The sequence below is a fragment of the Pithys albifrons genome, chromosome 7, assembly GCF_047495875.1.
Source record: "Pithys albifrons albifrons isolate INPA30051 chromosome 7, PitAlb_v1, whole genome shotgun sequence".
Lineage (NCBI taxonomy): Eukaryota > Metazoa > Chordata > Aves > Passeriformes > Thamnophilidae > Pithys > Pithys albifrons.
This window is the reverse complement of record NC_092464.1, coordinates 50,026,338-50,039,549: the sequence shown is the minus strand read 5'-3', so window position 1 is coordinate 50,039,549 and position 13,212 is coordinate 50,026,338. Positions and strand designations below refer to the sequence as shown.

The 13,212-nt window shown below is 41.1% G+C and overlaps 1 protein-coding gene across 1 annotated transcript in view; it reads right to left on the bottom strand.

The window, feature by feature from the left end:
* SUSD5 (sushi domain containing 5) overlaps positions 1–13,212 on the bottom strand; it is a 40,712-nt gene that overhangs the window by 7,323 nt on the left and 20,177 nt on the right. The window contains exons 3-4 of the mRNA XM_071560648.1: positions 12,351–12,469; positions 2,517–2,705 (exon numbers count right to left, since the gene is read on the bottom strand). Of these exons, the coding sequence (XP_071416749.1) occupies positions 2,517–2,705; positions 12,351–12,469 (308 nt within the window). The remainder of the gene's footprint in view (positions 1–2,516; positions 2,706–12,350; positions 12,470–13,212) is intronic.

Here is a 13,212-nt window from a genome sequence, read left to right as displayed (position 1 = left end):
TGTTGGTGTAAGAGCATCGGGAACATTTCACATTTCCAGTTGCTCACCCAGCACAGATGCAGAGCAAGGGAACTGTGTCAGCTTACCAGCCTCTAAACATAGCCCTTAAATGCTCACTAAAGTGGCTCCACAAGCATCTTTCCACTGATGTCAGCTGGTTAGGGCAGAAAAGGTCCACTGTGCCAAGAGGGATATAAATTCTCTGTTAAGTCCCATCATTAACCTTCATAATAGGGAAGGTGCTTTCTTACCTAAAAGCATTTAAAAAACAGTGTGTGTGCTGAATTCTGGAGTACTTAATAATTATTATTCTCTCTGCTATGACCCCAAAATATCAGTCAACTGTAAATCAGGTTTCTTTTAATTAAATTCCTTTTTTTTCTGGTTTTTTTTTCACTGAATTCTTACTTTTTCAAAATTAATGAATCCTAGTATCACACATTGCAGTCTTCCTGTAAAGTTTTCTTTCTTAAAAAATTGTGATCAGGAGGATTAAATATATTATTAATAGAACACTTATTATATTTTCTATCCCAGGTCCTTAAAGTGTTTGAAAAACATTAATCAGAGGAAACCCCTAAGCATGAAGTCTACACTGAATTAATTTAAAAAATCATCATCTACAATATCACATCTACTCCCAAGTTTCAGTGTTGATGTTTGTGATTTTACAGCCACAGTTTCCTATTTCTTTTTAAAATATTTTTCTCTCCCCTGTGGCCCTGTGAAAGGCTCAGGCAGAACAGGGGAAAGAGACGATTTATCCAGAGGAAACAGTGAAACACACACAACTTAAATGGCCTGATTCTCTCCCTTCCCTACTTTGCTGTAATACAGTTTTATTTCTCTGTGTGATGAAGTTAGCATTTCCACTAATCTCAGGGAAGGAAAAGGAAGTATCAGTTTGGTGCAGATTATAGAAATTCAGACCCACTGGGTTAGATGATGATGTTCCTGCTTATTGCAGGGAGTTGGACTGCATGGCCTTTAAAGGCCCTTTCCAACCCAAACTGTTCTGTGATTCTGTATTCTGGGATCAGATGTAGATATTCTTTTTCATCTCTCTTTCTCTCCATGCTCCTCCTCTTCAGTATTTCACTTAATCATCTGAAATGCTATTTGTAAAAACAGTTTTAGAAGCTGAAATAGTTCAGCAAACGTTGGTTCTTTTAATTTTTACCCTTTTTTGTACATCTATACCATTTGGATGGGTTTGAAAATCTGGTTCCCTGATGCACAGACATGACCTATTTCTACTAAGAAAATGTTTGACCTTTTCTCATGATTACCCATTGCCTGATGGTATATATTCATGAGTAAAAATAACTCCTTGCAAGCCCCATGGGCATTAAGGACTGCATAGGTTCTGAAACTGATATGCCAACTCCAGCCCATATAGATAGCTCAGCTACCCAACAGCTGCCCAAAACCTTGCTTAAACATCATCTGTTTTGCCAGAAATACTATCTTAAAAGTGTGATTTCTCCCTGAAAAAAATAGTAAGATACTCTGGTGACTGTTCTTAAATATTGGAAAAATTGGTCAGTTCATGCATTGAGCAGAGTAACAAGGGAATGTAGAATTCATATTCCATCCACAACTGAACTCAGGGAACTATTTAGCTTATGTTTAAATAATGGGAAAGTTAAAAGCTTGCTGCAGAATGTAACTAACATATAAAGGTGGATTTTACTCAGGGTTTAAATTAAGGAAATTTACTTTTTATAATTTCTGAATGCTGTTTGAGTTTTTTGTTTGTGGGTTTTTTTGGTGGTTGCTGTTGTTCTCATCAGTTGTTTTTATTGGGGTTTTTTTTTTTCAAATGAAAATCTGTTTTCTTCAGTCAAGTTATTTTGCAAAAAGTATCCACTTTCATTCCTTTTAATGGAGTAAATATCTGGGCAGCAACTGTTGTGTTTGTAGACTAAAGTGCTGAAACCATGGTACAAGATAAAAATTGTTTGCTGTTTTGCCGGGGGGGGCAAACTAAAAAATCATACACTCTTTTTTTTTTTTTAACTTTTCCATCTCACTGCTTAATGATAACCCAAAATGCATTTCTGCCCCTCTGTCACAGATTACTTCTATGGCATAGACAGCTCTTAACTTACATAGGTCTTTAATTTTCCCAGCTTAACAAAAGGAAGCAGCAGTGTAAGGTCAGGAGTTCAAAAGTGTTAAAGCTAAAGGAAAGGGCTAGTAAAAGCTCAGATCTTCCCATCCAGCTTCTTACAAGCCAATGGACAAAGTCAAGAGCATGAAAGACTTTTTATATTGAATGGATTCTGCCAATCAGAAAGAAACTTTATGCTCATATAAGCATGAAGTTTCCTGTGGTTTATTGGAGGCATCTATCAATGGGATTGTAAAAGTCCTGTTGGGCCAGCTAAGACATTGACCTTCCCTGGGACTGCCCATGGCCAGGACACACTCCTGTGAGCCTGGAACTATCTTGATTGGGCTGATGGGAGGATGTGCCCTCACAGAGGGATGCTCTGGGTGCTGGGGGAGCTTACCTTTGACACAGGCCTGCACCTGCCCGTACCACTCCCCACAGCTGTCGCACAGCAGCGTGAACGCCGTCTCCTTGTTGCCCATGATGTACCCCTGGGCACACACATACAGCAGCTCATCCCCCATCTCAAAGCCAGTGTGGCCATGCAAGATGGTGTGGGGGAAGGATGGTGGGTCCCCACAGGGCTTGTCTGAAAAGAAAAAATAGGATGAGATTGTAGAGACCTTGCAATGGTCTTTTAATACCGTGCTAAAAGCAGTGCTAAAAGAGCTACCCTGAGGATAAACCTAGACATATCCACACAAATCTCATCTGTTTCATGCCCTTATGTTCCCTCTCCACTGTCTTCAGCTGTAATTGGAAAGGTATATATTGGGCCATAACTGTGATGTGATAACCGTGATGTTATTAACTCCAACAGTCATGCATCTACAGGGGCTTTGTTTCAAACAAGTAAGGATGCCAAATTACAGCTGTCTCCACTGTCTCCTTCTCCAAAAGCTAACAAAGGCTTGGGCAGGTTTGGAATGGAAAGCAAAAGCTTGGACATGGTTATTTTTCGTACCTGCAGAAATGCTTGTGAAAGTGTTTGAGACAGGCACTTTGATCTCTTATTACACCTTAGGAAGCCAGCAGAGGCTGAGCATTTCCAGGAAGAAAATGAGTCCACATTTCCCGGAAGAAAAAATCCAGGTGAACACTAGTCATTCCTCAGACTATCTCTAATCTTCTAATCTTTCTCAAAATCAAGTTTTTTCCCCCTATTTTAGGTTGGAGACAGCCTGAAATAAATAGTGACTTCTGCTCTTCAACTTCAGAACACCTGAGGGTAACATAGCTCTGCTGTCTGTGAGCATCCTAAGAGCTAAATTTGTCAGGGTATAAAATCCAACAAGATGTTTGATAATATTTTTGCTGGAAGCACTAAAAATCAGGAAGCAAAAATTACTGTGAACAACAACAAAACTGATTTGTGTTTTTTGTTGCATGAAAGAAGTGCAGAGAGGAGGTGGACAGACAGCTGCCACCACCAGTGTAAATTGAATTTTAACTCTCTTTTTCAGGTTTGAACAGTCTTGGCTGTTGTTAACAAGGTAGGTCAAGGTTTCTAAGTAACTTCCAAGCATTGTGGATTCTCTTCTCTCAAACGTCTTCCTCTTTCAGAAATGTTCTTTGGGAGGGATTTGCCATGTCCCTTTTTCCTCCAGGTTTTTTAGATTTTTTTTGGCATAGATATCTCTTGGTTACAGAAAACAAAACAAACAAAAAATTTGTAATGCAAGAACATGATTTGACCAAGAAACCCAATGGACAAAATCCGCCGTGTTGGTACAAATAAACACTTCTATATTCCTTCTCAATTCTGGGATTTTTCCCCAGTGTTTCTAGAACACTTACTGACTGTGGAAGGAAAAATAACTGTTTCTCTTGCCAAAATGACTGAAGATATAAACCTGCTTTTGTCCCGATGCAGAACAACAGAATATGAAAAGGCTCATGAGTTCTGGTAATTATTATGGGATAAGAAAAGGCAGGACCACATCTATGTTCTAGCATTGATCTCTCCTGTTGAAATAGTTTGCCTTGGTACAAAACTCTAATTGCTTATTTGGCTAAGCAAAGATTGTGTTCCTTGAAAAGGCTTTTGTTTGGCAGCTGAAGAAGTGACCTCCTAAACATGCAGAAGGAGAAACACCTTCAGACAGCACCCTTGCTATTTTGCTGGAGTCTACTTTTAGGGCATCATCAGCACAAGATCTTGCAAGCAGCAGTTCCACTGACACGAGCTCATGTCTGGTGTTTTCAATGGGCAATAGTTTTGACAGAAGACCATTTTTCAATCTCCTTTCTGCATAAGTCAAGGCTTTCCTGCTTTCACCCTGGGGACATTCTGCAAAATCCTTGTGAGTCCCGGCTGCAGCTTTTCCCATCATCTACCCACTTCTGACCCAGGCATAGGTAAATATATGCTTATTTAGAAATATGATGTATTTATGTTGCCAGCTGCTTACCTTGTAGTGAAATGAAAATCCTACTATAAACACCCATGCTCTGTGAAAGTTCCTTTGGATCAGGCTTTTAGAAATCCTCTGATAGACCTGACTAACCACTTCTCAGCTGGGTATGCTGAAAAACAGCTGCTGCTAATGTAAGGGACATGCTACTAAAGTCAAAGCTTTGAAGTCTGTTCTCTCTACTGTACACACACACATTAATATATTTATATACATATATATATGCTGTCTAACACCTTCAGAAGTTAGTGGGAGTCATGCACACACACACTGACAGAAAGAAACAAGCTCTTGAGGCTACACAAAGCTCAGTTTATGTCCAGTCTTATGGAGGTTTGGCATCTGAGGAAGTGAGGAGCAGTTAGCAGCTAGTGCCTTTCCTGTGAACTGGTTGGATGAATAGAGATTGATGCAGATGAAAGAAATTAAAAATTATTTTACTGCCTCATAGGAAGAGCACAGAGCCCTGCATTTTATGAACTTTATTTATGTAACTACCTCTATTGGTACAAATGGGAGCTGTGTGCCTACTCTGAGGGAAGTATTGATCCCAAGATTGTATGGGACAATTATACATCAGAGGGTATCTTATCTACAAAGCCTTGCTTCTTGATCCTGTGGCCAGAGGAAGCAGAAAAGTAACACTTTAGTTAACTATGGCAAACACATTCAAAAAGCACATTATAACCTTCCAGGAAAGAAGAAAGCTGAAGAGGTCTTTACAGTAAACTTTGACAACAGACATGGTAAACAGAATTAATAGAGCCTGAAAGAGAGATCTGACTGATGTGTGAATGGAAAGAAAAGCAGCAGTTTTAAAGATGTTCATGGACTAACTGTATGGAGAACTTTTGACTCCATCATGACTTTTTAAGGTCATACCTTTGCTGCAGAGCACATTGAGTGACAGCATGGACAAGTCTAAGCAAAAGCTGATACTCTGCAAAGACAAACTCAGGTTCCTACATCCATTTTGCGGCTGTCTTCTCCTGTGTAAGATATACCAGAACTTTCCAGGTGACAGCATCTTTTGGCTCCTCATTCTGCTGCAGTCTCAGTTGCTATGACAATTCCTGTTCAGCCTTTTGCCAAACATGTTCTTTCTGGTACATGCACGAAAGTGACACTGACAGAGCAACTCATCAAACTGAGCCACTTGTGGGGACAGACTTCAAGTTTTTGTCTGCAGCCTTTGCACCAGGAGCTGGAAGAGCATGGGCTTATTTATAACAACATTCTGTGCTCAGTGCTGGCATTCAGGCCATTTTCTTGCTGGAAGAGAGGAGGCAGATCTGGGCCACAAAGCGTGACAGAGGGTGTGTTGGCAACAACTTGTTGTGTAGAGGAACAGTTGTGCTCTTTGTTAAGGTGACCACAGGGGTTGCTGGCAAATTGACTCGACTCACTTTCTCCTTCAGCGGCTTCTGCAGCTTGTTGGGTGGGACCCCATATAGCTGCTTTCCATTTGCAGTTAGTCCCTACAATGCGACAGGAGCCATCAGTGGAAAGGGCGTAGCGTATTTCCTCTTTTGGCAATTGATTGTATGGTGGAGCTTCTTCCACACGTGTCACCTGCTCTTCTTCCTCTTTATCTGCTAGACCAACGTTCTCGCCTTTGGGCCAGTTTGTGATGATTTCCAGGATCTCTGGACGATTTGATTTTCCAATATGGGAGTGTTGCGTGATCAGAGCACTCCACTTGCACCAGGTAGCATGAGTGGCATGATGTGTGGAGGCAGCCTGTCCTGTGAAATCTACCTTAGTCAGGGTAGTTGGGGTGCCAGGAAGAGCTGTGCTTCTGTGTCAACCACCTCTGAGGCAACTTGAACTCCTTCATAAGCAGTTAGGATCTCTTTCTCTGTTGGGGTGTATCTGGCTTCAGATCTCTGTAGCCTCAGCTCCAGAATCCAAGTGGTCGGCCTCAAGTCTCACCAAGCACCTTCTGCCAAAGGCTCCAGGACAGGCCATTATTCCCAGCAGTGGAGTAGAGCATGTTCTGTATGTCTGGTCCTGTCCTGACTGGTCCAAGGGCTACAGCCTGAGCAATCTCATGCTTGATCTGGTCAAAGGCTTGTTGCTGCTCAGGGCCCCAGTGGAAATCATTCTTCTTACGGGTTACCAGGTAGAGAGGGCTTACGATCTGACTGTATGCTGGGATATGCATCCTCCAGAACCCTATGGCACCCAGGAAGGCTTGTGTTTCCTTTTTGCTGGTGGGTGGAGACATTGCTGTGATCTTATTGATGACTTCTGTCGGAATCTGATGGTGTCCGTCCTGTCACTTCACTCCCAGGAACTGGATCCCTTGGGCAGGTCCCTTAACCTTACTCTGTTTGATGGTGAAAATAGCTCCCAGGAGAATCTGGATGATTTTCTTTCCTTTCTCAAAAACCTCTTCTGCTGCGTCCTCCCATATGATGATGTTGTCAATGCACTGCACTGTATCAGGAATAGTGTGGCCAGCAGTCCCAGGGCAGTGATCCTTCCCCTGTACTCAGCATTGGAGAGGCCACACCTTGAGTGTTGTGTTCAGTTCTGGGCCCCTCGGTTCAAGAAAGAGATTGAGGGGCTGGAGCGGGGCCAGAGAAGAGCAACGAGGCTGGAGAAGGGACTGGAGCACAAGTGCTGTGGGGAGAGGCTGAGGGACCTGGAGTTGTTTAGCCTGGAGAAGAGGAGGCTCAGAGAGGACCTCATAACTCTCTACGGCTCCCTGAAAGGATGTCGTAGCCAGGTGGGGATTGGTCTCTTCTCCCAGGTACTCAGCAGTAGAACAAGAGGGCTTGGATATCAGAAAGAAATTCTTTACAGAGAGAGTGGTCAGGCATTGGAATGGCCTGCCCAGAGAGGTGGTGGAGTCACCATCCTTGGAGGTTTCTAAGATGAGACTGGATGTGGCACTGAGTGCCATGATCTGGTAATCACATTGGCCCAAAACAAAGTGAGTCCAGCACACCAGCAGAAACCTCTCTCCCTCCCCCCTCGCCTTCCCCAGCTATCCAGCTGCCAATTTAGAGTCATCAAACATCCCTTTGTTTTCAGTCCTGGCCCTTCACTCCCAAAACCTTTGTGTTTGTAGGGACAGACAAAATTCCCTGAAGGATCCATCTTTGAAACTGCAAGATTATGTTAGACCTAGTAATGAATCTGGTTACAGACCTCTTAGAGTCTCATTAACTATTTTTTACATGGGACTGGAGTGGCTGTTAACTGAATGGTGCATTCAGTCATAATTGGTTTTTAGGAAAAATGGCTAATCAGAATAGTAACTTTACCTCCAAACAATGTGTTGAAAGGAGTTTGTGACAGGCTATGTCTGGCAAAGAGTTGACACACGTCACTTTAAGAACACAGCACCTCTCTACCCCAATCTGGATTCATCCAGAGGTGCCTTCTCTTTATTTGAACTACAGACATCCCTTTAGTTCGTAAAGATTTTAATTTTTTGAGTTATTTTGATAAAATACTGTCTACAGAAAGGACAGCCTAAGATCAATGCAATAAAAATCAACATGAAAAAGATTCAGTCTTCAGCTTCCATATCACCTGGCAGAATTGGGAATTTACTGGAATCTGATTATCTACATTTGCTACTTTAACTGTGTACCGTGCTCTGAAAGCTGACATGAAACATCCACCTTGACATGAAGTATTGCCTGTTACAACTGTCCCATTCAGCAGAGTTTTTCCAGAGAGACCAGTGGAATTTATAGGATGTCATCTCATCATTAAAAAATTAGAAAACACAACTCTTAATGGTCAGGCCTTTGAAAGAGGTGAGTGAAGATGTTTGTTTTTCTTGTTGATTGCAGAGACCTTAAAGTATATGGAATTTTTCTGTTTGTTTAAAGATACTGAGTACAAACAGAGTAAAAACAACAAAATTTCAATCATGGCCAAAGTGTTGCTTGTAAGCTACTAATGTTAGGATGCCAATACCTCTTCCATGAGATAGGACTTGTAAGACTTTAGTGGTTTAAATGACATCACCAGGTAGGTGGGAACTCACTGCCAGCTATATGCTTGGAGAAAGAAAACTTTAGCACTAAAAAAGTTTGACAAACACTAAGAAATAGTTCAAACATTACACAAAGCAAACTGCAGTGTGATTGCTCTTGTAAAGTACATTTTATATGTTTTCTGTAAAGAACACACTAATTTCTTTTTTTCTTTCTGCTGAAAAAGGCAAACTGAAATATGTTTGTAAGCCATCAAACTTGGATGGGTATCTGGAGACAGGAGTTAAGTTTTAAAAATTTTCATTTGCATTTATGCTGTGCACTACTACAAGTTGCTGCCTGTTTAGTTTTCCTGTGGTGGCAGCAAATCAAAGCCTTGTGGAACAGAGGTCTTACTTGTTGCCTATAAATATCAATGGATCACTGAAAGAAAGAACCAGTAAAACCTGGGAGATATTAACAAAGAGGTATTTCCTTTGTTTCATTAAAAAGATAAAAAAAAGGAGAGAGAACCAAGAGGATGATATACATATGAAGTTGAATGGTACGTGGTATTAAAAAAAAAGGTTACAATACAGGCAGGATAAATTCCAGCTTTCTGGTGTTCTTGCTATATCTACTTTATACTTTGAGGCATTTTCTTATGACCTTTGATAGAAAATAAATAGGCACTCTGTGCTCCAGATCTGACTAATGTGTGATACTGCATTTTCAGAATAGGCAGAATCTAATATATTTTGGGGTATTTTTTGGCACTCAGGGCCCAAGAGAGAAACTTTGTGATCTCAGCAGATCCTGAGCTGGTACAGAGTTGTCTTGCTGACTGTAATGGCTGCATAAAACATCTGTTTACGAGGAAGCAAGAAGACACATTTCTCTGTACTGTGAAAACTGCAGCCACACTCACAGCATTCATAAAACATTACAGCTACATCTCTCCTTGTCAAACAGAACTCTTAGTACCAATTCCCTGTAAAACATAACTCTTAGTCTTAAAGATTGCTGTGTGTACAGAACAAAATCCACTTCAGAAACATAGGAAGTCTCTCTCCCTTCAGGATTTTCATTTGTAATAGTCTAATGTTCCAAGTGCACCCAGAGCTCTTCCTGTCATCTGCCCACTGCCCTGGCTGTTGGGGCATGGTGGGTTGTGGGCTTCAGGAATTTGACTGAGCTCATTTGCATGCTAAATGTTAATTAAGTAAAGCTTAATTATAAGTCAAGGCCTAAGAAGGGCATTTTTATGATGGTTTGTACTAGAAGTTTCATGGTGGTTTGAGATGCCCTTTGCACCATCCTAAGAACTGCCAATAAGAATTGTGAGGAGCTACTATCATCAACTCAGTTTCTGAAGAAGAGAAGACTGGTGTGACTGTTCCCTCTACTCATTCTCAACCTCCCAGTGCGTTCTGAGCTTTTGACTACTCTCAGTCAAGTCTGATAAAGAAGGAAAGCTGCTGAGTGTCTGCTCATTTTGGTGAGATGAATTTAAAAGAGGAAGGAGCCAAAGCCAGTCGTGTTTTCCATCAGGATGGACACAGGTAGGTCTTTGCTTTTACTGCTCCCCCACAAAGAGCTGGCCCACTGATTGACATTGCATTCAGATGGACAAAGCAGCACGTTCACATCTCCAAGGCAGCCTCAGCACAGCAGTCCCCTGCCCTACCAGCCATTCCCACACCCAGCAAGGAGCTGAGAGTGCCATGAAGGTGGGGAGATGTGAGGGTGAGACAAACTGGTGAAAGAACCAGATGAATTTCATATGGGGCTGCAGATTATTGGTTAGATAGATACAGAAGAAATGAAAGGGCTGGAAGAAATTAATTTGGGGACATAGATGTCAGTATGAGATTTATCAATTTCAACAGGGTAAAACAACTTGCCTTTTGTACTTAATACTAATGTATTGCTCTATTATAATTGCATTGTAGCAATTAAAAGTGATGCCCGCTTTTCCAGAAGAAAAAAGTATTCATGAAGTTTCAAGTAAGAAACAACTCACTAGACCAGACTTCGATGTGTAGTTATTAGCCACAAGTACAAAACATCAGAACAGATCTGTGAGGTTCTGGTGCAGGGTTTGCTGTTGCTGTTTCATACTGGATATTTGCTAAAACTGCAAGTGGCACCCCTGAGGTGTAGGATATTCCTTCATCAGTCAACAGCTCTGTGCTGGCTTGTGTGTTACACTTGCATGTTAAAGCTATTTCCTTTCCAGACTCTGCTCTTTTCACACCAGTTACAAAATAGGCTCTGCCACACAATTTTGCTTAAGCCTTTTTAATCAAACATCAGCTCTTCATCCCAGACTTTTTAAATATTCAAAGAAGAGGAAACCTTACAGCCATCCACAAATATTTCTGTGTGTAAGAACTATTTGGTGAGTGCACTGGTCATCCCATTCTATCATGAGAAAATTCCCGACCTTGTACAAAACAAGTCGTTCTAAAATTGGTTGTTCTTCACTAATGACCTAAATTTTCCTTGAGTTTTAACTATGCAGTTGCTGAGTCCTGTGTGGTACTCCTTTCCAACATAACCTTATCTTTTATGTTCTTATCTTCACTTTTACTGACCCTTTTCTGTGAACAGGAACCAAATGCAAAAGGTAAACACAGCTCCTGCTCCGAGATCCAGCTGAGATGCAGCAGGTGGGAACAGACAGGGGAGCACAAGGGCACAATGGAACAATAGCGGCCACAGCAATGATTTCAGCATCCCACAGCTGTCCCATCCACTGCAAGGTTTTTCTCGAGGGGGGAATGATGACAAAAGAGAGATTTGAAGGAAGACAATGAGAGAGTTCTGCAGATGTTTACAGGGATCTGCTCCTATATGTGAGGAGCAGCATGGAAGAAGGCACAAAGGTGCTTGTGTGACAGCATGAGCAACTGGGTGACAGAGCTGGCATTGCCCACAGCAGCACGGAGCCTGGAGTTGATATCACAAGGGGTGCTTGAGAGGACGGTCAAACTCTGCTAAAATCATTCTTTCTAAAAAGAATTATTTGATATATCAAAAATGCATCACCTCTGCTACATTCCTCTTCAGTCACATCTTCACCACCACTGCTGCCAATGAATGTTTAGAGAATGGCCCCCCATGTTGTGAACCTACTGTTTCTCAGGAAATGCCATCTGCTTGCCCTTGCTTTTCTTGGAAATGGGATGCAAAACTCCCTGTGGACATCAACAACCTGTTTCAGGGGTTCCCAAACTTCACACAATCCTGCCCATCAGTAACAATTTATTTTTTGTCTTCAGAATTCATCTTTGCTGGTGGGTTCTGGCACTTGAATCTCAAAAACTTAAAGCATTGACTTACATTGGAAATAATTTGGTTTTCAGAATCATCCATGATACATCAGAGTCCCTGTAGACTGGTCTAAACTTGTTAACAAAGCAAAAAAAAAACCCAAAACAAAACTAAAATGAAGGCAATGGAGTTATTTGCATACAAATGTTGTATTCTGATAGATATGCAACAGTGTGGTGTTTGGGGGCTGGAAGCCAACTTGCTAAATTACATTCAGCTACAGTGCTGAGTAAGGGAGATGCTTCAGGCATCTCCATCATATTGGTGCCAGGTATATTCTTTCCCACAAAGAACACCAAAATGGGTTCTGCTGCATCAGTGGTGCTCTTTGAACTCACTAAACTGCAGCAAAGGCAAAAGATAATGCAATTTATTCACTGCAACCAATGTCTTTACAGCTGTTGGCTCACTTAGTGAGGGATTACTATAAAGATATACTCCTTAAAATTCCCTCTCTGCCTCTCAGCAGTAGAAAAATTGAAGGCAAAACTTTTAATGTTGCAAGATAGCAGTGAGTGTGCATTATTTTAAAAGTGTATCAGTGCTGACCTTCATCCTTTACACAAAAAGCATCATATTGGTCATTCACAAAGGGATCGGTTTCAATTTTAACATCAATGGCTTTCACGCTCTGCTGTTTGCTGCCCGTCTTTCTGCATGTAATTGTCCTAAAACAAAGAAGAAGAAAAAAATAATCAGAAATCTTCTGGAGTTGTACATGCAGCTGAAATCTGGAGATTTTTTGTCAGAGTAGTCAGGTTTTAGCCTCAGCCTAACTGTTCCGTAGTTGGCACATAAGGGATTAATGGAGGAAGATCTATGAAAGAAAAGTGAAGGGAGAAATAGAAGTAATAAAAAAAATGTTTGCTGTAGGTCAGTTTGAGGCATAGGAAGCAATAAATATTATTATATTATATTCTGTAATAGTTGTAAATATCAGGCCTAGACCCAGAGCATTTAAGGCCATATTCTGCTCTCACATTTCAGCAATACATATTCCCACCAATGGCACCTGGATAGAATTAATAGAAAATTCAAAGTTTGATCTGAAAGATTATAAATCACTAGCATTTTACATTAAAGAACTATTAAGGCTGCATATTTAGCTGCTCAAAATTTAACACAGGCAAGCTCAGAAAATTCATCTTGGGTTCTTGGAAGAAAAACTGGGGGTTTTTTAATAGTAATTTCACACATTTGTGTAAGCTCCATTTCTTCTGATTTGGCACTCAGCAGTACCTAATCCATCCTATTGCCCCTCATAGGCTTGAAGAAAGGTATTAAGCCTGTATTTGGTTTTACAACCCTGTACACGCTGAACATGAAGTTTACTAAATATATCTTCTCTCAGCTGCTTAAAACTAACAAATAGAAGAGAGTTTGTTATAGAAAACCCTGGTTTTGCAGCTAC